Source organism: Grammomys surdaster, unplaced genomic scaffold (genome assembly GCF_004785775.1).
Source record: "Grammomys surdaster isolate TR1022 unplaced genomic scaffold, NIH_TR_1.0 316, whole genome shotgun sequence".
NCBI lineage: Eukaryota > Metazoa > Chordata > Mammalia > Rodentia > Muridae > Grammomys > Grammomys surdaster.
The window spans coordinates 41,778-68,190 of NW_021604735.1; the positions used below are offsets into that span (position 1 = coordinate 41,778).

General features: G+C 52.2%; 2 protein-coding genes across 2 annotated transcripts; both read right to left on the reverse strand.

The window, feature by feature from the left end:
* Nucleotides 1-5,951: 5,951 nt before the first annotated feature.
* On the reverse strand, nucleotides 5,952-20,383 carry LOC114629751 (mucin-3B-like). The gene is made up of 8 exons (XM_028777811.1): nucleotides 20,287-20,383; nucleotides 11,713-12,443; nucleotides 11,420-11,608; nucleotides 9,242-9,357; nucleotides 9,071-9,129; nucleotides 7,129-7,277; nucleotides 6,775-6,840; nucleotides 5,952-6,186 (listed from the first exon to the last, which is right to left on the reverse strand). Exons 2-8 carry the CDS (start codon nucleotides 12,437-12,439, stop codon nucleotides 6,020-6,022), a joined length of 1,473 nt encoding a protein of 490 aa, XP_028633644.1. The 5' UTR covers nucleotides 12,440-12,443; nucleotides 20,287-20,383; the 3' UTR covers nucleotides 5,952-6,019.
* Nucleotides 17,826-20,258, reverse strand: LOC114629750 (mucin-3A-like). Its single transcript, XM_028777810.1, has 2 exons — nucleotides 18,380-20,258; nucleotides 17,826-18,141 (listed from the first exon to the last, which is right to left on the reverse strand). Exons 1-2 carry the CDS (start codon nucleotides 20,144-20,146, stop codon nucleotides 17,950-17,952), a joined length of 1,959 nt encoding a protein of 652 aa, XP_028633643.1. The 5' UTR covers nucleotides 20,147-20,258; the 3' UTR covers nucleotides 17,826-17,949.
* Nucleotides 20,384-26,413: the final 6,030 nt, after the last annotated feature.

The window sequence follows — 26,413 nt, forward strand, 5'->3', positions numbered from 1 at the left end:
TAGGTAACGGCTCTCACCATCACCACCACCATCACCACCATCATCACCATCATCACCACCACCAGCATCACCACCACCATCACCACCATCATCACCATCATCACCACCACCACCATCACCACCACCATCACCATCATCACCACCATCATCACCATCATCACCACCATCAGCAGCAGCACCAGTCCCCTCAGAATGCTGGTTCCCCCCCACCCCCGCTCCACTGATAGCAAGGAACAGGATGACACACCTCCCCTAACCTGGACCCTGTGCATATCTCTCTGATAGTCTAATATAATGCACTCTTATAATGCCCCCAAATTCATGCAGTTCACCCCTTAGTTGTCCCCTCATGCTCTGCTCCTAAATCATAGCAAAATGTGGAAGAGAGAGAGAGAGAGAGAGAGAGAGAGAGAGAGAGAGTGTGTGTGTGTGTGTGTGTGTGTGTGTGTGTGTGTGTGTGTCTAGGACTCCTGGGGCTGGGACAGCCTCCGAGGAGCTGAGTTCCTGGCCAGGGTCCTGAGTTTCCTCTGGGTTTTCTGAGAACCAACCCACAGGGTTCTAGATCCTTCCGGCCCCAGATGCATGCGTGCCCTAGACATTCAGCCTCCACCCATAACCTTCAGCTTAAGTCGTCCTTCCACCTACAGCCTTAACCCCAACAAACACCCTGGCACCCTGGTCCCCGGGGGGTTCTTTTATGCCTCAGGGGAATCAGGAGATCGACTGAGAGAGATCTGTCTCGAGCCAGTTGCATAGTAGATATGGTTATGACAGCCCCCAAGAAAAGCATGTTCCTGAGGCTGGAGAGGTGGCTCAGTGGTTAAGAGCACTGGCTGCCCTTCCAAAGGTCCTGAGTTCAATTCTCAGCAACCACATGGTGGCTCACAACCATCTGTGATGGGGTCCAATGCTCTCTTCTGGTGTGTCTGAAGAGAGTGACAGTGTACTCATATACATAAAATAAATAAATAAATCTTTTCTTTAAAAAAAAAAAAAAGCTTACACACAACGTGTGCACAGAGAAGATAAACATCAATTTTAAAAAAAAAAAAAAAAGAAGAGCCGGGCAGCCATGGCGCACGCCTTTAATCCCAGCACTTGGGTGGCAGAGGCAGGCGGATTTCTGAGTTCGAGGCCAGCCTGGTCTACAGAGTGAGTTCCAGGACAGTCAGGGCTACACAGAGAAACCCTGTCTCAAAAAAAACCTAAATAAATAAATAAATAGAAGAGCACGCTCCAACTCCTAAACCCCTCCCCCATACACACAGAGCAAAGATCCCCCCAGTAAGCCCCTCAACTATTTCAAACACAGGGGGCTTTCCCAGGTACACTCTGACAAGTCAAGAGTAGAAGATGAGCCAGGAGTGATGGCTTGCACCTGTAATCCCAGAGCTCAGGAAGCTGAGGCAGGAGGATTGCCGTGAGTTGGAGACCAGCCTGGACTATATGGAGAGACCTTTTCACAGAAATGCAAAATAAAAATGGGGTAAAAAGGTGGAGAGGAAAATGTCCAATAATCTCCTACAGCTGTTCCCTGCCCAGGAACAGCTATGGTTGAAGAGAACCCACTCTTAAGCTGTCCACTGGCTTCCGCACGTCTTCTGGGAAGGCTAGAAATGACCGGCCTCTGGGTAGGCACAGACCCAAGGATAGGGACAAGCAGAGACCACTAAATGACCAAAGAACGCCTTCATTTTGCAAGGAATGGCTGAAGGCAAGAGAGATGGATTCCAGCAGTTCCCCCACATACCAGGGGCTGAGCCTCAGGCTGCCAGCTGCCCAGCCACAAGACAAACCTCTTCCTCTACACCTGCAGACTTTCTTAGTGGCCCCCGAGCACCCCAAAGTCCAAGGAAGGACCTAACATAAACTCCCAACCCTCCTTCTGGAAAGAGAAGCCAGACCATCGACAGCTCTGCCCAAAGCCCCAGCACACAAGGCTGGGTGTCACTCACCAGAAATTGCCGAGCAGATAGAGAAGAGCTGGAAAGCCAGCAGCAGGATCCAGGTCACCAGCATCTCCCAGGGAGAGGGCCTTGGCCGGAAGAGCTTCCCTCCTCAAGAGGTGCAAGAAGTGCGAGCCCTGCACCGAAGGAGCTCTTATAAGAAGGACCCTAGAGACCTTTGCCTTGGAGAAGGATGATGTCCGGCCCTGGGTGGGGATGACGGTGGCGTAGGGTGGGGGGTGACCACAGGAAGTTGGCCAAAGGACAGTAGCTCAGCCTTCCTCCCCTCTAATTCCAGGTGTGTTGACTACCCCAAGCAACAGTCAACAGAAGTTGAGAATCCCTGGGTGGGTGGGGCAAGACAGACAGCAAACGGAAGACTGAGGTGTTGAGACTCTGAAGAAAAGTAGCCTAGAGGTCGATGCCAAGGGCGTGGTGACAATGGAGGGAGGAGTGCGTGGACTCCAAGAGGGATAATCTCTAAGAAGTCAGGCTAGATGAAAGAGAACCTTCCTCAGCGTCCAGTGGCCCTTCCCCCGAGTCTTCTTTCTCCACTGTGCCTCTCTCCCCCACAGCAGAGCTGACCGCTTTCCATTGCTTTCCTGCGGGTGGGGTGATGACATTTACACCTAAGATTTTTATGACTGTTCACCCCTGAACAGAGTCAGAGATGAGAGAAACCTATAGTCATGGTCTCTCCCCAGAATAGAACCAAAGTCCGAAGGACTTCTCCTAAACCTTCACCCAAATAGCTGCTGGATTAGACTACTACTACTCCCTGTCCCTGTCTCTGTCCCTGTCCCTGTCCTTGTCCCAGGCAAGAACACTGGCAGTCCATTACTGTGGGAGCAGGAGGAGGCTGAGGCTGTTTGGACAGGCAGGTAAATGCACCTGCCATCAAGCCTGATGACCCAAGTTCAATCCCCAGAGCCCCCATGGAGGAAGAAGAGAATCAACTCCTATAGTTAACTCTCAAGTTGTCTTCTGACCACACACATGCTATGACACACACACACACACACACACACACACACACACACCTTAAAATAAATGTAATAAAATAATTAACCTCTTTACCTCCTGACCCAGCACCAGTTGTCTAATTCCTTCTAGCAAATTCCAGCTCTAAGGTTCTATGGCCAAGGCAAGAGAGGGCAAGACTGCAGAATTCAGGGGTCTTGTCCCATTCACTGTTGACAGGAAGACTCCCCTGTGCCCCACCTCACCCCACTAATCAGTGAGACTCATCTCCTTCATAAGATCTAGGTACAGCCATGGCCCTGAGAGATGTTGGCCTTCCCCCCTCCGCGAGAAAAGGATGCTGCCAAACCCCCTTCCATCCCAAGCAGATGAAGACCACTGTGGGGGGAAGAGCAGCTTTGCTTACAGTAAATGTATTTATTGGGTTTATATGGGGAACTAGACACTCGCTGACTTCCTGTGACCACATCAGTGACCGAGTGATGCTAAGAAGTAATTGAAGAGACATCAACGGGGAAGAGGTGGTGAAGATGGGGGGTGGGGAGGAAATAAGGAGACAGGCTCATGTCTCTCATCCTCAGACAAACCCATACCAATCCCTGCCTAGGATTCGCAGTCGTCAAGGCTGGAAAGAAGAGGTTGGAGTCTCAGGGTAGGGAAGTAGGGGCTTGGGACCCCATGACCCCCTGACCGTATGAGGACCTAGGAACAGGGAGGTGTGGGAATGAGGTGGGATTTGGGGATAGCCGCTGGGATGGAGGAGGGAGCGGGTTTGTAGGTACCAGGGTAAGAGGGGTAAGGAATCAAAGTTATGCTCAGCTACTTAGAGAGTTCGAGGCCAGCCTGACAACTGGGAGAGGAACAGGGCTGAGGGAGGAGACTGGCATAAGCATCAACTCAGAGCAAGGGCCTCAGTAAGGAGGTGCGAGGGGGGGGGTTGACTTGCTTCATGCAAGTCCAAGGGCAAGCCTCATCAGGGCGGTGTTAGAGCACACATCCAAAAGTAAGAGCCGACGGCTGGGGATGTGGCTCCATGGGTAGAGCTCTTGTCTAGCTCGCACAGAATCCTAGGTTCAATCCCCAGAACCCCATTCAACGTTGTCTCAGAGGAACAATGGAGACCTGAGACTGGGAGGTGGTAGAGTTGGGTGGGAGAGAGAATCTGAGAAAAGCAGCAGGAAAAGTCAACCAAATACATGTGAACTAATTGTGCTAGGATTTAGGCTAATGGTATAAGTGCACCACACCCATTTCACAGACAAGGAGCCTGAGGCAAGAGACTGAGACTGCCTTGCCCATCACACTGGAGTGAAGAGCATATGGACACATGGTCTCCAAGTGGGTTTCAGCCAAACAAAGAGACGGACGGGAGGTCAAGGAAATAGGACCCCTGCCCCCAAGAACACTGGGAGCCTGGGCTGTGTGGGTACTGGAACCAGTTCTTGCACAATGGACTCAGTGCTACAGCCCCGGGCAAGGTGGAGGAGCGCAGAAGAGGCCCTACAAGGGCTCAGGATGATGACGACGACGACAACAACAATGACGACGACGATGATGATGATGATGATGGTGATGGTGGTGATGATGTTGCTGGTGATACGGCCACCTCAGGTCTTTGGATGTGAACCTGCCACAGAATGGACATTGAGAGTAGAGACTGCTCAGAGAGCCAGCTAAGAGAAGCCACTGCCTGCTCCCAACCTAGCCACCTGCCCAGAGAAGGAACTGAGCATTGGAGTTTGGGAGGGTTGCTCAGTAACCATCCATCGTGACCTCACCGTCATGTTGGTATCCACCTTCTCCAAGGCAACATAGAAGTTTTCATTAGTGACTGCGGAGAAGAGAAAGGAGGGTTGTAGAGCAAAGGACACGGACCACGTGACCCAGGGATGGTCTGGGAATGACACTAGACACATGTCTGTCCTGGCTGAGGACCTCAACATACCCTCCTCAGACTGTGGCACAGCCCAGCCCTGTCCCAGGTATTAAGACGTACCTGTCGGGGCATCCTGGAAGCCCGTGTTGGAAAAAGTTCCCGCGATGTCGTCGTCCCAGATCTCAAACCATTTCCTGTCCTGGGTCCAGGACCTAGGCGGTGGCTCAGGAGGTCAGTAACTGGGCAAAACTGGCCAAGTGTCTGGGGACTCGAGCCTCCCCTCCGCCGAGCCACCCTCCACCGCTCCCGCTCACCTGCCTGAGGGCTGGCGGTCCTTGTCTCTTCCCCGGGAACGTGCCACCCAGACACTTAAGGCCACCAGTGACAGCAGCAGCACAATGGCGGCCCCCACCAGGCCTCCAACCAACACCCTCCAGTCAACCGCCACCTCACAGCGTGGGCCTGAGACCCAGTGTGTGTCTGTGGAAAAGCAGCTGGAGAGAGAGAGAGTCACAGTGCTCAGAACAGGTCACACGCTGGTAGGTAGGGTCACACCGGCTGGAGTCCACCATCCTAGAGCAAGCAGCCAGGACCTTGGAGGATTTGGTCTGTACAGGGCAGGGTCTCCAGAACGGACAGTGGGGGTGTGGTGGCTCACATTTATAATTCTAGAACTTGGGGAATGAAGACATAGACATCAGGAGGTGAAAGCCAGAGTTGGTTACTAAATTAAAAAATTGAGGTCAGCCTGGATCACATACGACCTTCAAAGAGTCAGGAAAGACAGTATAGAGTGGGAGGGAGGGAGGGAGGGAGGGAGGGAGGGAGGGCGGGAGGGGGGCAGGGAAGGAAAAGGGTGAGCAACATGGCTGAAGTGGGGGCGGGAGGAAAGCTGTTTTGCAGCTTAAACCTGGTGAGGTAACCTGGGTTCACTCTCTGGAAGCCACACAAAGGTGAAGGGTAAGAACCGAGTCCACGGAGTTATCCTCTGACCTCCACCTGGTCACCGTGTCGCACTCCCACGTGCACACAAGATACAAAAATAAAAGGTAATTTTCAAAATTAAAACATTTGAAAAGAAAAAAAAAGACAGAAAGGAAGGTCTGCCCTCTGGAACAGTGGGCGGGCCCCCTCTGGGAGGTGCTGGGAAGTGGTGGGCGTGGCACTGGGAGACCACTTGGGCGAGTGGGCGTGGCCTACGGCGTGGGGCGGGACCTCACCGACAGGTTGGACCGCTCTTCTGCAGAAAACACTGTCCCTGGTTGCAATTGATGGTGCCATTCACTCCAGGTGTGCAATTGGTGACACAGCGGAGCCTGCTCAGCTCCACCAAAGGAAAGAAGTGTTCCTCAAAGCCCTTGGGGGCAGTTCGGTGACAGATGGCTGGGGAGAGAGACAGGAGAGATGACAGCAACAGGGGCTGCGTTCTATCTACTCAGAACGGGGCTTTAGTGAAGTGGGAGGGGGAGGGGTGCGAGGGCGGGCTTTTCCGAGGTCAGGTCGGGGCCTGGGAAAGACCCTGCGATTAGATGGGGAAAGAGCCCTGGCCCCCTGGTCTTGCTTCGGTGCTGGGATGCAGTGTTCTCCCTCTCTCTCTCTCTCTCTCTCTCTCTCTCTCTCTCTCTCTCTCTCTCTCTCTCTCTCTCTCTCTCTTTCCTCTCTCTCCACCCTCTCTCTGTAAGCTTGAACCGACGAAGTGAAAGGGGAGAACTGGCTCCTATAAGTTGTCTTCTTACCCTCGCACACGCGCACACACGTGTGCACACACACACACACACTCATGCATTCACACAAAGCAAAATGAAAATGAAAAATAAGCGGAGGGAGGGAGGGAGGGAGGCAGAAAGGTACTATTCACCCACAACAGTGGCTTCTCCAAAAGTCCCCCTTCTTCCCTGGGGACTTCAAGGGTTGAGCATTCTCAAGGTTCATGGCCACCCAAGGCCACTCGGTCACTTGTCCTACCCTCACCTTCTGGGGTCAGCTCTTTCTCAGGGCGATTGTTCACCTTGATGGAGTCGGACTTAAAACACAGTGCTGTTGGGGAAAGGACACCGCACAGCTATGGGAGGGGAAGAGAGGGCTCCCTTGATGTCCTCAGAATGGGGAGGCACCACAAGGAAAGTGTGCCCTGATCTCTCTCTTCCCCACTGAGGAAGCGTCCTCATGGGACCCTCCCAAGCCCCACCTTTGTCCTTGCCAAGTACAGGCTGAGCCGTGCTCTCTCAGCCTGTCACAAGAACCTCGGGGCTGGTTCCCTGACTGAGCTGGAGTGGCCCAGAGAGACAGCAGTGACCCTGTCCCCTCCCCCCAGCCTTAGCTCACTCTGGTTGTCCTGACAGCTGTCACCATCTTGACTGGCACTCTGCAGCTCCTCCTTCAGCGCTGTCTTCACCTTCTCAAAGTCGCTCTTCAGCTGAGGGCTGAAGGACAGCCTCAGCAGGACCCGGTAATCTACCACAATGCTGCCCCTCCTGAGGGGCCAAGGGCGTCAGAGGCTACTGGGGGTATCTGGGATACCTTAGGACCAGCTGCAAGTGTCCGGGAATAAAGGGGGGGGGGATTCGGGCTGTGACATGAAATGTCACATTCCGTGTGTATGTGTGTGTGTGTGTGTGCTGCACATTTATGTCTGTGCACTGGTATGCAAGGACACTTCGTGTGTCCGGACAACCTGGAGCATTGGTCCTTGGGTGCCTTCCACTGTTTGTTTGTTTGTTTGTTTTTTGTTTTGTTTTCTGACATAGAGTCTCTCATTGGCCTCGAATGTCACCATATAGTCCATATAGGGCCTGTCAGCTTCCAGGGATGTGTGTGTCATCAACATCACCACCACCACCACCACCACCACCATCATCATCATGAACTTCTGCCTGTGTGTCTGTAGTGTGTGTGCAGTGTGGAGCTTCTTAGCCCTGCCCAGATGGCAAGGGATGAGAACATCTGGTGTCATGCCCTGCCACGCTCTATCTTATTCCCTTGAGACAAGGTCTATCAACTGATCCCTGAGCTAAGACAGCAGTCGGCAGGTCCCCAGCAATCCTCCTGCCCCTCCCTCCTACATCCCTGCTGTTAAAGGCACACACTCGTGCCCATGCCCCAGTTTTTACATGAGTGCTGGAATTTGAATTCATGTCTTCACGGCTGCACAGAAACCCATCTCCCCAGCCTCACGCCCAGCTGTTGACATGGTTTCTGGGAATCTGAGCTTGGGGTCTTTACACCTTCAGGACGAACACTCTCCTGACTGAGCGTTCTCTCTAGTCCCACCTACATCCTTCTGGAGGAGGCTGCTCAGCCTGGAGGAAGCAGGGAAAGAATGAAGACTATGCTCTTCCTGTAGCTTCCCGACGTCATCAAACGAGCGACTGGAGAGATGGCTCAGTGGTCAAGGGCACTGGCTTACCCAGAGAACCTGCATTCTGTTCCCAGCTCCCACATGGTGACTCACAACCATCTGTAACTTCAGTCCCAGGGGCTCTGACACCCTCTGTGACTTCTGGCACATATGTGGTGCTCAGACAAAAATGCCAGCAAGCATTCACATACATAAAATAAAAACAAATGTTTTATATATCTCCATATATACATATATACATATATATTCCTATCTCTCTCCATATATGTGTGTGTGTTTATATATCCATGTGTGTGTGTGTATATATCTCTTTCTATACACACATATAATCCCTACCTCTCCATATATAATCTATGCATATGCATTATACACACACATATACTCACACATACATGCACACACAGAGAGACACAACACATACATATACACACATATCCCTATCTTTTTCTTCACACACACACACACACACACATATATATATGTATATATATATATATATATATATATATATTCCCTACCTCTCTCTCCATATATATGTATGTATACACACACGCACGCACACACACACACACACACACACACACACATTCCTATCTCTCTCCCCTCCCTCTCCTTCCCCCTTCCTTCTGACAAACAAAACTGGGTACTGGCCAAAGAAAGACTAAGACAACAACCCCACCTCAGCAACTCCTATGCAGCTGTTCTTTAAGGAGTGTTATCCTCCCCAAATCAGCAAAGAAATAAGCCCTAAAATTACTGTGAAAGTCTCCCCTCAAGGAATTTCCTTGGAGACTCCCTCTGGCCCTCTCTCTGTCTTGCTGGCCGAAGGTTTCAAAAGGGAGGGGTGGGTTCTTCAGCCTCCTTCCCACCAGTCCACAATGTCTCCACAGGCCCTGAAGGGTCTCTTACCTCAAGGTCAGGATTTCCACACCCTGGAAGCCTTGAATAGTCTGGTAAATCTTCCGCATCTGTAATGCCAACGGTGTCTGGGATTATGTCTGAACCTATAGACCTGAGGGTACCTAGGAAGCCATGCCTAGGTCCAGGAGAGGATTGCTAAGACCCCTCCTCCCTGCTCACCTGACCCTGGAAGGCACTGCTGAAGTCTCTGTAGGCCTTGGAAGTGTTGTCTTCGAGGTCCGGAGAGAATTCCTGCTCCACAGATACCTCCATGCCCACTTCGGTCTCCACTGTGTCTGTATCATGGAAGACCCAGCTCTGACTACTTCTTCATCTGCCCTTGTCTGCCATCAACACCACAGCTCTCTCATCCACAGAACTCTCTTCTCTTTCTCCATCAAATCTGAAGACTTAACTGAAGCACGCCAGGAAAGGAGAAGAAATCTGGAATGATAGCTGGGGGCGTGGCTCAGTGGTAGAGCCCCTGCCTAGAATCCCCCAGTGAGGGGCTGGGGGTGTGGCTCAGTGATAGAGCCCCTGCCTAGAATCCCCCAGTGAGGGGCTGGGGGCGTGGCTCAGTGGTAGAGCCCCTGCCTAGAATCCCCCAGGGAGGGGCTGGGGGCGTGGCTCAGTGGTAGAGCCCCGCCTAGAATCCCCCAGGGAGGGGCTGGGGCATTGTTATATGGTAGAGCTCTAGCTGTTAATGCCCCACGGAGGTGCTGGACTGTTACCAATAGAAAAAGAGTAAATCTATTAATTCTGGTATATTTTTATCGGAGGTGAAAGAAAGAAGGCCAAGTTCACAGGGATTGGCCTTAATCCCCAGAAAAACCGTATGAATATGTCATTAGATATGGAAGCATGACATAAAGAATCTGTCAGGATGCAGATGAGTTGAGAGTGACTAGTTCGAACTACTTTAAGACCTGGAGAAGTGGCTCAGTGGTTAGGGGTTTCTCTTCCACAGAACCCAAGTTCAATACCATTTCTCTCAGATCAGGCAGCTGACACTGCCTGTAACTCTAGGCCAGGGAAATGTAATATCTCTGACCTCTCTACCACCTGCATTCTTGTTCACAGACATACACATAATAAAAAATAATAAAAATAAATCTTTACTAATTTGTTTTGTTTAGAATTTTTCAGTTTGTTTTTGTTTTTTTAACATATTTTTTTTGTTTTTTAAAGATTTTTATTTATTTATTATATATGAATACACTGTAGCTGTCTCAGACACACCAGAAGGGGGCATCAGATCTCATTACAAATGGTTGTGAGCCACCATGTGGTTGCTGGGATTTGAACTCAGGACCTCTGGAAGTGCAGTCAGTGCTCTTAACCACTGAGCCATCTCTCCAGCCCCTGGTTTTGTTTTTGAGTCAGGATCTCACTGGGTAGCCCTGAGTGGCCTAAAACTTGCCATGCAGACCACACATGTTTCAGATTCACAGAGATCCACCTGTCTTTGCCTCCTCAATGCTGGGGTTCATAAAGTGTACCAGCAGGCACTGCCCGTGTTTGACTTTGTCATGGTTAATCACCAGTGTCAGATTGGCAGAGTCTGGACTCACCTAGGAGACAACCCTCTGCGCACATCTGTGAGGGAGCTTCTAGGTTGAATAACTGAGGAGGAAGAGCCATTTTAAATATGGTGGCACTATCCCAAGGTCGGAGCTCCCGGACTGAGAAAAAAGAAGTGAGCTGAGTACCAACATCCAACGCTCTCTCTCTCTCTCTCTCTCTCTCTGTCTCTCTCTCTCTCTCTCTGCTTCCTGACTTTGAGTGCCATGGGACCAAATGTGTCATGCTCCTGCTACCATGCCTTCCCGCCATAATGGACTGTGAACCCTCAGACTGTGAGCCACAGACAACCCTTTCTCCCTTAAGTTGCGCATCGCTCCATTCGTGACGGTGCATGCCTGTAAGCCCAGCTCTGAAGAGACAAGAGGCAGGGAGAGCTCTGTGAGTTCTAAGCCAACCTGATCTACAGAGTGAGTTTCAGGTTAGTCAGGGCTACAAAACAAAAATCTATTAAAAACAAAACAAAACAATGCTGCTGTTGTCAGGGATTTGAGCATAGCAATGGAAAAAGCAACCAATAGAGACTTGTAATCCACAGACCTGTATTACAGCTACTACCTCCGAGGTCATTCAATAAGGCAGCCATTGGGAAGCAGTAAGATTCAGAGAAGAGGTCAAAGAAGGCAGTGGAAGCCAGCTGGAGGTTAAGGGTGAAGAGAGGATGTGGGATAGCAGAGCGTATGGGAGAGAAGTTAGCAATGGGTGAAGAGGGGGGAAGCAAAGCACACGGGGCTTCTGTAAGGAGGCAGACCAGAGCCCATGGCTCTGACCACTCACCTATGTCTAGCTGCTCCACTGGAAACTCACAGAGAGACCCATGGAAGGTGCTGGGGCAGACACACCTGAGGCCATCCCATGAACCTCCATTCTGGCATCTGTTATCCAGATCTTGACAGTAGTCTCCAGAGAAACCAGGAGGGCAAATGCAGCGGTCCTGCTCCCAGGTGCCACCATTGTCACAAATGCCTGGGAAGCACAAGTAAAATGAGAACCCGACCTTGGTGTCACAGAACTTGAGTAAGCAAGGAGGGTATGGGGAGAGAAACTAAACAGAAAACAAGAGGTCCAACCTGGGGTCGCGGCCAAGCTCGCTGCTGTAGTCCTCTGAGTAGAGGTTGAAGTTGATGGTGGTGATGTAAGGGTGGAAGGAGACCTCACGGTGGCCACCGAAGTCTCCGGCATCTTTGTGGTCACCTTGCTTGAAGCTGTGGTAGTTGGGAAGCTGTTGCTTGGTTTCGGGGTTGAGGAGACACTGATTGAGCCAGGTGTATTTGGGGTGACGATATAGGTGACATTGAACCACTTGTCCCCGGTGGATGTTGAGGTGCTGCTGAAGACTGTGTCTATAACTATTGTTCTAGGGTCCGTTGAGCTAGGAGCATCAGTGTCTGAGGGCCCCGTTTCCGGTGTCATGGAAGAGGTATCCAAATGTGGAGGGAGAAATGTTCTTTCACTGGTAGAACCGGAAGAGGTAACCATGTGGGTGGTGGAGGGAAAGACGGAGAATGAGGTGATGGGAGCAGATGTCGCTCCGGTACTGGGATTGACGTCAACACACGGAGTCAGGGGAGAGCTGGGGACTATGGTGATGGTGATGGTTTCTGGACAGGGTGTAGTGGAAGGAAGAGAGATATAAGAGAAAGGGGTTGATTCGGTATGAGCTGTGGTCAGTGGCAAGGTGGCTGGAGACGTTCTGGTTGTTGAAGACGGTGGAAAGGATGTCACTACAGAGGAGACTGTAGTGTCTGTACTGGAGCCCAGGGAGAAGGCAGAGGGTGGTTTAGTCGTCGTTAGCATCAGTCTAGTAGCAGAGAGAGACGGAGAAGCAGACATTATCACTGTGGGTGTGGAAGAGATCAAGGTAGCAAACGCAGTCACCACTGCATTTGTAGAAGTACCCCCCCAGGGGAGGGAATCTGTTCTGGGTTCACCTGATGAAGTAAGTGGAGTTAGTGAAGTCGGGGTGGACACAAGAGTCTTATGAGTAGACAGAGCAGTGCTTGTGCTGGGGACATGGGACACTGACAAGACAGGTCTGAAGTTTGGTGAGGGACTCTGAGTATAAAAGGAAGAAAGGGGGTGACCGAGACTTGTAGGAGAAGCACTAGTAGGAACAGAGGCAACAGAAGTTGACTTTGACAGTGGGATTTCAGATGAAACTGACATACCGGTCCCAAGAGAACCCGGTGGGGTGTCTCCAGTAGCTGGAACAGTAGTTGTCACAGTCGGGGCACTGGAATGGGCAGTGCTGAAACTGGACATCCCTGTGCTCTGGGTGATACTGGTGTGGGTTGGTAATACACTAGACCGTGTATAGGTTGACGTGGTAGCTGTCGTGACAGGTGTCCCACTGTTGCCTGGAGATGAGGAGACACCTGTATTGAAAATGGTAGGGGTCCCTTCACTAGGCAGAGATGAAGTTAGGGATGAAAGTGTCTCCGGATGACCAGAAGTTGTAGGATGTGAGGGGGTGTTAGTTGTGGGTGTGCTGTCAGGGGACTGGGTGTTGGAATGGGAAGAGGGAGTCAGGGTGACTGTGGTGTACGAGTCTGGAGTGGCGGTCAAAGTGGTGGCTGAGCTGCGTGGAGACGGTTGGGTTGGTGTCAGGAAGGCTGTGAGGGTGGATGTGTCAATGACAGAGATGGAAACGGTGCTATCTGACATAGAGGATGTGGTGGAACCAGGGAAGGTGACCTGAGGTGCAGATGAGGAATGAGTGCGTGGCAGTGAGGTCACCATGGCTGACAATGGGGAGCTGGACACGCTGCCAGTGCCATCGGGTTGTGAACCCAAAGTAGACATAGAGGAAGGTGCCATACTTGTGCCTGAGGTCAAAATATTAGGGGTGCTGTGGGAGGGGCTCGTGGATATGGCACCTGTGAGTGGGCCTGTCAAGGTGACAGAGGACATGATTGGGGAAGTCACAGCTGTGTCTGTCATGAGTGACTTTGTGGTGATGTACAGGGATGAGGAGGTCAGAGCTGTGTCTGTCATGGTGGGCAGGCCTGAGCTGTGTGATTGTGGAATTGTGGATGTGAGGGTCCCCAGTGTCCCTGAAGTGACAGGAGGTACAGAGATGGCAGTTGTGGACAAGCTGACAGTGGAGTGGCTGTTTAAGGAGGTGAGGCTGGGTGTGCTGAGAGAGGGAGGCAGGGTGGCCATGGTGACCAGCTGTGTGGTGGCAGCATTGCTTGTTTCTGAAGTGAGCATGGAGAGCCAGGTGGGTGTGACAGAGGTGTCTGAGGTGCTGGTGGCTGAGGTGGAGGTGGGAGAGGTGATGGGGGATGGGGGATGGGTAACTGAGCTAGTGACAGAGTTGGGGAAGGTGACCTGAGGTGTAGCTGCAGATGTGGCATGTGTCACTGGGAAGGTGGTCTCCAAGGGAGATAACGGGGTGCTGTGTGTGGTACCATCCGTGACTGGTTTTGTGCTTGAGACAGACACAGAGGGCAGAACCCCATTTGTTGTGGAAGTCAACACACTGCTGGTCACTACAGAAGGGATGGGTGTGCCAGAAGCAAGTGTCTCAGCGGGGGTAACCATAGAAGCGGCTGGTGGAGCTGAGAGTCCTTCTGTCCCTGGAGATGCTGTTGGAAGGGCTGTATTAGGTGTCAGTGTGGCTTCCCCAGGGGATGTGGCAGCTGGGCTGGGGGAGGGAGGCTGACCTGCTTCACTCACTGCTGTAGGAGGACTCAGTTCTGGGGACAAGGGTTCTGTGGGTGTGCTCCTGGTCATGGCTGCTGGGGTGGAGACAGTAGTTGTGTATAGTGTGTGCAGAAATGTTGGAGATGAAGGTTCATTCTCTCTCTGTGTGGTCCCAGGACTGCTGCCCGCCATGGCTGAGGAGAGCAGGGATGTGACTGGCATGCTTATGCTCTGGGGCTGAGCTGGAGTGGTCCCCATAGGAGTGGAAGAAACGGTAATGGCTGTGTAGACAAGGGTAGTGTCTGTGTCCCCACTGGTGGGGATAGAGGAGATGAAGTCAGTCGATGAAAGGCTGGGAACTGTGAGGGTTGCAGTGTGTGACTCTGTGGTCAAAGGCTCTGTGCTGCCCATGGATGAGGAGGTCAGAGCTGTGTCTGTCATGGTGGGCAGGCCTGAGCTGTGTGATTGTGGAATTGTGGCTGTGAGGTTCCCCAGTGTCCCTGAAGTGACAGGAGGTACAGAGATGGCAGTTGTGGACAAGCTGACAGTGGAGTGGCTGTTTAAGGAGGTGAGGCTGGGTGTGCTGAGAGAGGGAGGCAGGGTGGCCATGGTGACCAGCTGTGTGGTGGCAGCATTGCTTGCTTCTGAAGTGAGCAGGGAGGCCCAGGTAGGTGTGGCAGAGGTGTCTGGGGTGCTGGTGGCTGAGGTGAAGGAAGGTGAGGTGATGGGGGATGGGGGATGGGTAACTGAGCTAGTGACAGAGTTGGGGAAGGTGACCTGAGGTGTAGCTGCATTAGTGTTTGGGAGTGAGGTCACCATGGCAGACAATGGGGCACTGGACACACTGCCAGTACTGTCTGGTTGTGAACCTGACACAGACATAGAGGACAGAGTTGTACTCATGTGTGAGGTGACCATACTGGAGGTGATGTAGGAAGAGCTTGTGGACCTGCTGAATGTGGGTGAGCCTGTGACAGTGACTGAGGACATGATTGGGGAAGTCTCAGCTGTGTCTGTCATGAGTGACTCTGTAGGAAGGCCTGTGGCAGGACCGACTGTGGATTTCCCAGTGGATGTGGCAGCTAGGCTGGGGAAAGGAGGTTTACCTGTTTCAGTCACAGCTGAGGTAGGAAGAGGAGGCTCTGTAGATGCGGAGGCTGTGGGTGTGGTGAGGGTGGTGGATGTCAGGGTGGACTCAGGTGTCACATAGACTGTATGGGTGGTGGTTGGAGCTGAGGGGACACTGTCCCTCTGTGTGGTCCCAGCTGTCCTGGCAGAGATGGATGAGGAGAAGGCAGACCCAGAAGGGAAGGTGGAGGCAAGGGGAGGTGGAGTGTTCCCTGTACTGAAGGGAACAGCTGTCACACTGCTGGAGGTGTGGACTGTGTAGACAAGGGTAGTGTCCGTGTCCCCACTGGTGGGGATAGAAGAGATGAAGTCAGTCGATGAAAGGCTGGGAACTGTGAGGGTTGCAGTGTGTGACTCTGTGGTCAAAGGCTCTGTGCTGCCCATGGATGAGGAGGTCAGAGCTGTGTCTGTCATGGTGGGCAGGCCTGAGCTGTGTGATTGTGGAATTGTGGGTGTGAGGGTCCCCAGTGTCCCTGAAGTGACAGGAGGTACAGAGATGGCAGTCGTGGACAAGCTGACAGAGGGGTGGCTGTTTAAGGAGGTGAGGCTGGGCGTGCTGAGAGAGGGAGGCAGGGTAGCCATGGTGACCAGCTGTGTGGTGGCAGCATTGCTTGTTTCTGAAGTAAGCAGGGAGGCCCAGGTGGGTGTGGCAGAAGTGTCTGGGGTGCTGGTGGCTGAGGTGAAGGAAGGAGAGGTGATGGGGGATGGGGGATGGGTAACTGAGCTAGTGACAGAGTTGGGGAAGGTGACGAGCAGTGTAGCTGCAGATGTGGCATGTGTCACTGGGCGTGTGGTCTCCAAGGGAGATAACGGGGTGCTGTGTGTGGTACCATCCGTGACTGGTTTTGTGCTTGGGCCAGACACAGAGGACAGAACCCCGTGTGCCACGGAAGTCAAGGTAATGCTGGTCACTACAGAAGAAGGGATGGGTGTCCCCGAAGCCAGAGTGTCCGTGCGGGTGACCATAGATGTGTACATGGGAGTCAGAGTTCTTTCTGTCGTTAGAGGTTCTGTAGGGCGGTCTGTGGTGGGCTTTAGTGTGGTTTTTCCGGTAGACGTTGCAGCAGGGCTAGGGGAGGGTTGCTGACCTGTCGTAGGAGATGATTCTGTGGGGGATGTGCGTGTGGTGGTGATCCTGAGTGGTGGGGTGAGCTCAACTGTCGTTCGCAGTGTATGGTTGATCACACTGCCAGTCCGTGTGACCCCAGTACTGCTGGCTGAGATGGACGAGGAGAAGGCAGGTGTCGCTGGAGTCCTCGTAGCATGCGGACTACTGGGGTTCCCTGTACTTGAGGGATTATCTGTCGTACTGGTGGGCATGGTGTGCTGTGTGCTGACAAGTCCTGCTTCTGTGCTCAGGAGGATGGAGGAAGAAGGGCTGAGGTCACTGTGGGTTGGTGGAGTGCTGGAGACTGCGAGGGTATAAGTCCCTCCTGTGGTAGTGACAGATGGCTCGGCAAAGATGGATGTGGGTGTGAGCGTTGGGGCTGCAGTGGTGTAGAGGAGTGTGCTCAGTGAGGAAGAGACTGCGGGTGTGCTGTCAGTCAGGTAGCTCTCTGTAAAGGCGGAAGGTCTGAGGGAGGGGGTCAGCGTGGCAGTGGGTGTGATGGCAGTCTCGTCTGTCACAGGAGTGAGCTGAGAGGGCTGGGCAGAGCTGCCCGTGGTGTCCGTAGCGTAGGTAGGATCTGTGAACCGGAGTGTGGGCTCTGTAACTGACCTAGTTGGAGAGCTGGGGAAAGAGACTAGAGGTGTGGTTAGAGGTGTCACGCTGGTAGTTGGGAGTGTTGTCACCAGCGTCGATAATGGGAGAGTGTGCGTGCTGTCTGTAGTGACTGGTTGTGAGTTTGGGACCAGTGTCGAGGATGGGACCCTACTTGTGTGTGAAAGCAACACGTGAGGGGTTGGTGAGATGGAGGTTGTGAGTAACCCGGAAGTCAGTGTATCTAATGAGGTAAAGGAAGAGCTGCTGGAGGTCGAGGTTGTCACTCCTGACACCGGAGACCGGGTGGAAATGTCTGTGGTAGAAGTCACTGTGGCTTTTCCAGTGGGTGTCATAGTGCTGGTGAAGAAGGTGGTATCCCATGACGTGGAAGTAGAGGGTGGCTCTGCCGATGTGGCTGTCGTGAGTGTGTCTGTGGTCACGGGTGTTGGGGTGGAATCAACTGTCGTGTTGAGAGAATGGGGGAAGGTTGGAGCTGAGGGTGCACTACCTGTCTGGCTGGTTCCAGTCCACCCGGCAGAGGGAGACAAGGAAGATGCAGATGTGACCGGAAGGCTTGTGGCAAATGGACTGGAGTGGTTTCCAGTGCCTGAGGGTGTAGCTGTCCTACTGGGTGTGGTATGCATCGTTTCCAAGTTCTGGGGGCTTGAAAGAGAAAGGACGAGTGTGGTGTGGGCTGTTGACATGGTAGAACCTTCGTGGGTTGGGGGGATGTCTGTTGTGACCAGCGGGACAGTGTTGCTTGCAGAGGAGGTGACAAGAGCTGTCACTGGAATGGTAGAGAGGTCCACGGTAGATGAAGTCACTGTGTCCCTCACAGCAGAAGTGGCAGGACTTGTGGAGATCCTCCCTGTGGAGTACATGTTGGAGGTTGTGGAGCTGGAAGTGATGAGAGATGGAATCTGGGTTGCCGTGGTGACCAAATGTGTGGTAGACATCCTGACTGCTTCTGAGGTGGGTAGTGAAGGCCAGGTAGACATGAGAGAAGTGTCAGGGGCCAGCGTGTCTATGAAGGAGGAAGGAGAGGAGATCTCTGATGTCAACACCGTCACAGCATTGGTTAAAGAGCTGAAGTCAGAGGCCTGAGATGTACCAGTAGCCAAGGTGCTGAAAGTTGGGAATGCCGTCTCCAAGGTGGATAACGGGACAGTGTGTGTGACCTCTGTGGTGACTGGCTGAGTGCTTGAGATAGACACAGAGGACAAAGCGGTGGTGGTGGGTGAAGTCACCACCTTGGTGCTTACCGGTGGATCTGAGGGTGTGACTGGAGATGTTGCCTGGGGCGTGGCTGTGCTTTCTGTCAGGAGAAACTCTGGAGGGAGGTCTGTTGCAGGAATCCGGGTGACAGTAGTTAAAAGAGGCTCCGTAGATGTGGTGCTTGTAGGCGTTGGGGTAGATTTTGCCGTCATGTGCAGTGTAGGGGGATTGCTCAGCGCTGTACTTTCTGTCTGTGTGTTCCCAAAACTGACATCAGCCATTGAAGTGGCGAGTGTGCGAACAGACACACTGACAGGAAGAGAATGTGGTTGGGTGTTTCCAGTGTTGGTAAAAGCAGCTGCTGTACTTGGGGTGGTGTGGGCTGTACTCAGCAGGGTTGTTATTGCTGTGCTGTTGACAAAAGGGGAAGACGGGGTGATACTCGTGTGGGTTGTGGACATGCTGGGATGTGTGTGGGGTGAGGTGGGTGTCACAATAGATGAACCGCTGTTTCCTGTAGATGAGGAAGGGAGGTCTGTAGCTGAGACTGTGGAGATGCCTGCTCTAGGAGAAGATGAGAGTATAGAGGCGAGTGTCTCTATAGTACCTGGGGTGGTGGGGTGTGAGGCAGAAGCAGCTGTGGGTGCCCTGTGGGTAGACTGACTGTCTGAGGTTGTGAGGCCAGGAGTGCTATGAGAAGCCATCAGGGTGGATGTGGTGACCAAGTGTGTGGTATCCGTTCTAGATGTTTCTGAGGTGGGCCAAGAGGTCGAGGTGGGTGTGACAGAGGTGTCAGGAGTCAGTGTGTGTGTGGTGGTTGTGGGAGAAGTGATGTCTGATATGTTGGGTCCAATGGTGTTGATTGAAAAGCTAGGGGTGTTGACCTGAGACACTGCTGTAGATGTGGCATGGATAGTCGGGGGGGTGGTCGTTGAGATAGACAGAGGGGTGGTGTACATCATGCCGGTGGGGACAGATGGTGTGTCTGGGGCAGGAGTAGGGGAAAGAATGCTACTTGTGGATGATGTCATCACATTGGGGCTCATGGGAGAGGACATGCTGGGTGGCTCAGAAAGCCACACATCTGTGAGGGCAACTGAAGAAGAGGTCAGAGGGATCGTGGTGATTTCTGTCAGGAGAGATTCTGTAGGAAAGTCTGTGGTGGGATTCAGTGTGGTTTTCCCGGTGGATGTGACAGCTAGGCTGGGAAAAGTGGGTTGATCTGTTCCAGTCACTGCTGAGGTAGGAGGAGGAAGCTCTTTGGATGTGGGGGTGGTAGGTGTGGTGAGGGTGGTGGGTGTTGTGGTGGACTCAACTGTGAAGTGGACTGTATGGGTGATGGTTGGAGCTGAGGGGACACTGTCCTTCTGTGGGTCCCCAGAGCTGTCAAGGGAGATGGATGGAGAGAATGCAGACATGACTGGAACACTTGTACTGAGGATACTTGTGTTAGCAGCACTTCCGGTACTTAAAAGCGTAGGCAGCCCACTGGAAGTAGAGGGATGAGATTTGTTAAGGACTGTATCAGTGGTCTCTGCTGTGGAGTAAGATGAGATGAAATTGGTGTGTGTTGTCGGCTTGCTGGGAACTTCGTGGGCTGAGGTGAAGTCTGTCACGGTGCCCCACGGAACAGTGTCACCCATAGATGATGTGGTGAGACTTGTCGTCATAAGGGTTTGGATGTCTTTACTAGGTGACAAGGTTTCAGATATGAGTGTCACATAGGGGGCTGACGTGACACTTGTCATTGTAGCCGTGAAACCTGGCGTGTCTGTAGGCTGGTGGCTGGTAGCTGCTGATCTTGTGGTAGGCATGCCTGGGCCATGAGAAGACGGTATGTCTGTGGTTTGGGTTGTCCCCACGAGACCTGAGGGACTGGAAATTGAGATGGTGCCAGGTGTGAGTGTTCTGAAGGTTGAGTCAATATCAGAAGAAGCAGAAGACAGAAACTTACTTGGTGGCGATGTTACACGTCCGGTGGTCATTGAGGTAGCCATGTTGGATGCAGACGTCATCACTGTGTTGACAGACGATGTTGTTGGTGTGGTTGTGTGCGACGAGGCTGTGCTGATAGCTTCTCTGGGAGTGTCGCTTATGGGTTCATGTGTGGTTTTCCCAGAGCTCGTTACTGTCATCCCCACAGACGGCTCATCTGAATGACTGGCTGTTTCCTTAGCAGCAGTCAATGTTGATTTATTAGTGGAGCCCAGGGAACGGGTGGAGGAAATGTCTGTTTTGAGTGAATTGCTTGCTGTAGGAAATGGTTTAGAAAGAATGCCTGTGGTGACCAAGAAACTGGTGCTGGGTGGGGCACTGTTATCAGTTACTGTCGTTAAGGAGGTTTTTGTAAGAATCTGAGAAGGAGCAGTAGCAGACAGATAGGTAACCCCTGGAGTGAGGGGCAGTGTGGTATGGACACCTGTTGGGGTCATGGTGATCATTTCTGTGGTCCCTGTGGTAGAAGAGGTCAGAGTACCTTGGGTTGTATATATGGTTGAGACAGAAGAAGAAGGTGGGGACGTTATTGTGGGTGTGCCACCCATGTTGGTAACAGTGGAAGCAGAGGTCACAGATGAGGTCACTTTCCCGACAGAGATGATGGGTGTCACAGTAGTAATGGTTGTCGTTGCCTTGTCAGTCGTGGGAGTGGTGCTGTAAGAACTGGTGAAGGGTACATAGGTCGTGATTACACAGTTCGTGGTGGGATTCGTGGTGATGACTGTGAAGCCATAAGGCTGAATGCACTCGGTAGTGGGGGTGTACACCAAGACAGTAGGAGGACTGGTCTCCAACTTGATGACAAACTTGGACATCGGTGCTGTCACGATGTCAGGACTGATTGGAGAGCTGATCAATGACTCATAAGTGGGCTTAAAGTTCTTGGGCATGCCAGCAGTCCTGGGCGTGTTTCCCGTTGTCGGGAGCTGAATTAGGAGATTGGTGGGGGCTGAGAAGCCGCTGGGGTGTACGCCCAGCCTGCAGAGTGCTGCTGAGAGTGGCGCCGGCTGCTTCTGCGCCAGGCGAGTGCAAGCCAGAGGCCGCCGTGGTCACGGATGGAGCTCCTGTGTTGGCAGAACAGAGGAATCCATGGGAATTCCTAATCACTCCATCAGTATCACTGTGGGGGTCACCTGTCAGCCTCCACACCCACGTCCCAAAGAACAGGGTGTGCATCGCCTGTGGGAGGAACTCATAGCTGACCTTCTGAGTCTGTTCAGGGGCCAGTGGGGGTAAGAAACCCTTGGTTCCTTAATGGCTGCTGAGTGTCCAAGTTCACCCCCCCCGTCTTTCTTTCTTCCTTTCTTTCTTTCTTTCTTTCTTTCTTTCTTTCTTTCTTTCTCTTTCTCCCTCTCTCTCTTTCTTCCTTCCTTTCTCTCTTTCTTTCTTTCTTTTCTTCCTGTCTGTCCATCTGTCTGTTTTTTTCTGGTAGTGGGGGTGTTATGTGTGTGAAGTCTGTGTGTATGTGTGTGTTATATGTGTGTGGTCTCTCTGTGTGTTAGGTGAATGCGGTTTGTGTTTTGTGTATGTATGTGTTGTGAGTATATTTGTGTCTGTTATGTGCATGTAGTTTGTGTGTGCGTGTTGGGTGTGCTATGTGTGTGGTTTGTGTGTATGTGTTATGTGTTTGTGTTTTCTGTGTGTGTCATGTATAGGTGTAATATGTTTATGATTTGTGTGTGTATATGTTATGTATGTGTGGTTTGTATGTATCTTATGTATATGTGGTTTGTATATGTGTATGATGTATATGTATGTGATTTGTGTGTGTTATGTGATACGTATGTGATTTCTGTGTGTTATATGTAAGATGTGTATGTTATGTGTATGCAGTGTGTGTGTGTGTGTGCTATGTGTATGCAGTGTGTGTGTGTTATGTGTATGCAATGTGTGTGTGTGCTATGTGTATGCAGTGTGTGTGTGTGTGCTATGTGTATGCAGTGTGTATGTGTGTGTTATGTGTATGCAGTGTATATGTGTGTGTGCTATGTGTACATGTGTGTGTGTTGCACTCATGTTGAATGTGCAGATATATGTATGCTAAGACCAGAGCAGCACGCCAGATGTTTTCCTTTGCTACTTTGTACGTTAATGTCTTGAGACAGGGTCTCTCACTAACTGGAAGCTTGTTGTTTTAGCTACCCTGGCTTGTTAGCCAGCAGACCCGTGGGATCCACTGTCTCTGGCCGAGCGCTGCAGTTACAGGCACACACAGCTCCTCCTAGCTTTCTACATGAGAGCCGGGGCTATGAACTGCAGTCCTCAGGCCCGCAAAGCAAGCGTCCTAACCTACTAGGACATCTCTCCAGCCTTGTTTCAGAAGGTCTCATGCAGCCCAGAGCGTCTCCAGCTCAGAACACAGGCCAGGATGAACCAGAGATACTAATCCTCCTGCCTCAGTCGCAGGCGTGATGAATCATACTGGCCTTACGGGGTTTGTGCATGCTAGGTGTACACTCTACCAAAGAAGCTGTCCTCCCCACGCGTCTCCCCGCTTTATCCGCATCCCATTTTCCCTTCCTCTCCACTGTTGTCTAGAGCCTTCCAGCTCTCTTGGATTTTGAGTCCCACCTTTTAAACAACCCCTGCCTTTTCCTCCAAATTAGGAGACCCCCAGAGCTGGGCTGAGGGGTGACTTATACCGTAGAAACAGGAATCAGCACTCAGGAGGGAAGGGCTGGGGAGGGAACTCCAGAGGAGAGCAGGAGACTGGAGCTCACAGACTAAGACTAAGGGAGGGGTGGAGAGGACCACGGAGACGTGAAGGGACCTGGAAGGACGCATCCAGAAAGAGATGTCTGAGCAGAGAATTATGGGATCTGGTGACTCTAAGGCTCTGAGATGAGCAGTAAGCACAGAAACACACTGAGGAGCTGGAGAGACAGCGCAGTGTGTAAGATTGCTTGCTGCTCTTCCTGACACCGTGAGTTTGGTTCCCCGCATCCACATCAGGCTGCTTAAGGCCTTCTGAGGTAACCTCAGTTCCAGTGTGTTCTCTGGCCTCCATGCCGCATGGTGGGGGACACACATTTTATATAGTAGTTCTGTCCTGGCTACTGGATTACTTAGCATATCAAAATAAATTCTTTTTCTTAATTTTATTTTATTACGTATATAAGGAAGGGTGCATGTACCCACAGTGCAAATGTAGAAGCCAGACAGCGACTTCTGGGCATTTAGTCTCTCCTCTTGGAGATGGAACTCAGGTGATCAGATTGGGCAGCAAGCATCTTGTTGGCTGAGGCCAACACTGGCCCAATAAACTTCCTCCCCCTCTCTCCAAATACATAGATGTACCTCTCCCTGGCAGAACTGTCAATCACAGCTCTCAGCCATCACGCCTCAGCCTCATGAGTGCTAGGATTACAGGTATATACAACACTCCCAGCTTGGGCCCTTCATTCATTACACATAACACATGTGTTACGTATGACGGCACTAAGGATCAGACAGCCACGGTGGGGGTGAGCGTGACTCTGGCTTTAGTGTCTGTGTAGGGACCCAGGACACGCCCTTCCTATGAGCTGGGATATCACCTCTCAGCCCAGCTGTCGGGGAACAGGGAACATGAGAATTCTCCAGCTGGGTCCCTGTCAGCTAAGGCTGGAGGAGGTGCTGGTGGTCTAGCCTGAAAATCTCTCCTACACACTAGATAAGCACTATGCTCTGATAACCACTGTCCCTCTCCAGCCTGGGAGAGCCCGGGAGAAAAGCAAAGCAGGCCTCGAGATTTCCCAGGGTGAAAAGGGCAGCAAAGAGTGAAGAGGAGAGAAAGGGGGGAGGAAAGAGTAAAGAGAGACGGGGAGGGAAGAGGAGAGGGCAGGGAGGAGAGAGAAGCAGAAGCAGGAAGAGGAGGAAGGAGGGAGGGAGGTGAGGAAGGAGAAGGTGGCGGTAGTAGTGGTGGTGATGATGGTGATAATGGTGATGAAGAGGGGGAAGAGGAGGAGGAGGAGGTGATGATGGTGATGGTGGTGATGATGGTGATGGTGATTATGGATGATGATAGAAAGGTCAAGGGTGTCAGGACAAGGGGGAAGAATTCCCCCTGAGCCGGGCTCAGGAGTTGGGGGGAGAGCAGCATCCAAGAAGCATATTCCCAGCCCAGATGCAGGCGCGCCAGCACCAGAACCCTGCAGCTTCTCTCCTCTACAACCAGAGACCAGACCGGAGAGATCCCCACTTCCTGCTCTGCAGGCCTCACAGCCAAACCCACCCCCCATCCTTGCTCAGGAGTCCCGAGGGTCTCACCAGCCCCTCTCTCCCTGCAGCTCCCCCTCACCTGCTTCCCCAGGGGAGGCTCTGAGGAGCCAGAGGAGACTGAGCAGCAACATGGGCGTCAGCAGACTGGGAGCAGAGCCACATGTGGGAGGGACGTGTGGGAACCGTGAGCCGTGGATCCTGGCCCCAACACAGAGGACTGGATTTCCTGCCCTGCCAGGCATGAAAACGGAGCAATTTCACCTTTGAGCTGCGCAGCCTTCCTCTCTTCTCCCCGCTACCGGACCTCAGTGCTGTAGAAAGGGAGGGAACAGGAAGCTAGGGCATGCCTACTAGGGGCCAGGTGGGAGAGCCCCACCCTTGGCGTGCCTGTCCCCCATGGCTCCATCCCTTCTAAGGAAGCTGTCTTCCTCCCCCTGCCTCCCGCAGAGCATACACCAGAACAAAGCCTCGGCTTGGTGTCAGCTTTTCTGCTTTGCTTCAAGTCCCCTCTCTCCACAGCTGTGGGACTCTAGAGCTTCGACTCCACTGGGGAAGAACGCAGAATTTAACCCGAAGTCTTCACTATCAGAAGAGGTGGACTGAGTCCCGGGAAAAAAAAAAAAAAGACAGCTACCCATCGGAACAAAACCGCTGGTTTAGTGTTGAAGGCAATGGCGGGAGAGTTCAAATCCCTCAGAGCCCACAGACAAGACAGTGCGAGACCTGTACCACGGGGCTTGGGGGGGAGACAGGCAGGTCCCAGAGGCTCACCGATGTTGGAGCTCCAGATCAGTGAGAGACCTTGTCTGGAAAAATAAGGTAGGAAGTGAGGAAGTGAGGGTGGGGGCTGGGGGTGAAGGGGTGGGAAGATGGGGAGGGGGCAGTGTGTTATCAACAGGCATACTCGCATACACGCGTGCACGCGTACACACACACAAAATAATTTAAAAGGACACATACAAGAGTGGGGGGCTTTGGGGGAGGAAGGTTTGGGTGGGAGGAGGAAGAGACTAGAGAACAGTAGAAGAAATCCGATCAAGTGCATTACTATACACCATCTGCACATAGGAAAGTGCAAGAACACATTCTAAAAAAGAAAACAGAAGGTGATTTGATTTTTGTTTTAATTTGGGTGGCACTGGGGGTCATGGGGCCTCTGGAATACTTGCAAGCACTTTACCACTGAGCTATACTGAGCTATATAGCCCCAGTCCATCTACTGTGATTCTGAATGAGAGGCTGGGAGACGGCTGGACAAGTAAGAGCAGGTACCGCTCCTGTGGAGGGCCCTAGTTTGCTTCACAACACCTGTATGAGTTGGCTCATGACCGTCTGTAACCTCAATTCCAGGGGATCGTAGCCCTCTGACCTCTAAGGACTCCTGCATGGATGCGGTGTACATGTGTATGCTCAGATACACACATGCACCTTGTTAAATAATTCCCTACCCCACAACCTCCTGCCTGCCCTCTTCTCTCTTCAGGCAAGCATTCCCACAGATGGCTGTTGCCCTCTGGTTAATTACAGCTCCAGTAAAAAAAAAAAAAAAAAAAAAAAAGGCAGCAACCCAAGTTGGGTTACTGCCACGCTGCAAGACAATTGGGGTCTGAGTGTGCAGTGATTGTATAGCCTGCGCCAGACCTTGGCGTGGGGTGGAGACGGCGGAAGTGCCACCGGGAAATCAGAGAATACTCGCACTGTGGACTACCATGCTCAAGTCAGAAAGAAAAGGCATGAACACAAGGTGTGTGGCACAGATGTCATCTTGGGAGGTTGAGGCAGGAGGATTGTGAATTCCAGGCAAGTCTGGAATACATAAATGAAAGGGAGGGAGGGAAGGAGAGGGGAGGACAGAACACAGGAGGGAGGGGGAGAAGAAGGAA

What these genes read in the sequence shown, in the direction of transcription:
- LOC114629751 (XM_028777811.1), bottom strand. Translation starts at nt 12,439, where the DNA reads ATGCTAACGACGACTAAACCACCCTCTGCCTTCTCCCTGGGCTCCAGT. An exon ending in GAGCTTGGCCGCGACCCCAG is followed by an intron (nt 11,609 to 11,712) that starts GTTGGACCTCTT and finishes TGTGCTTCCCAG; the next exon opens with GCATTTGTGACAATGGTGGC. An exon ending in GAAAGAGCTGACCCCAGAAG is followed by an intron (nt 6,187 to 6,774) that starts GTGAGGGTAGGA and finishes CTCTCTCCCCAG; the next exon opens with CCATCTGTCACCGAACTGCC.
- LOC114629750 (XM_028777810.1), bottom strand. Translation starts at nt 20,146, where the DNA reads ATGCCTACCACAAGATCAGCAGCTACCAGCCACCAGCCTACAGACACG. An exon ending in TCACACCCTCAGATCCACCG is followed by an intron (nt 18,142 to 18,379) that starts GTAAGCACCAAG and finishes CCTCCTTCATAG; the next exon opens with ACACGCTGGCCCCTGACACT.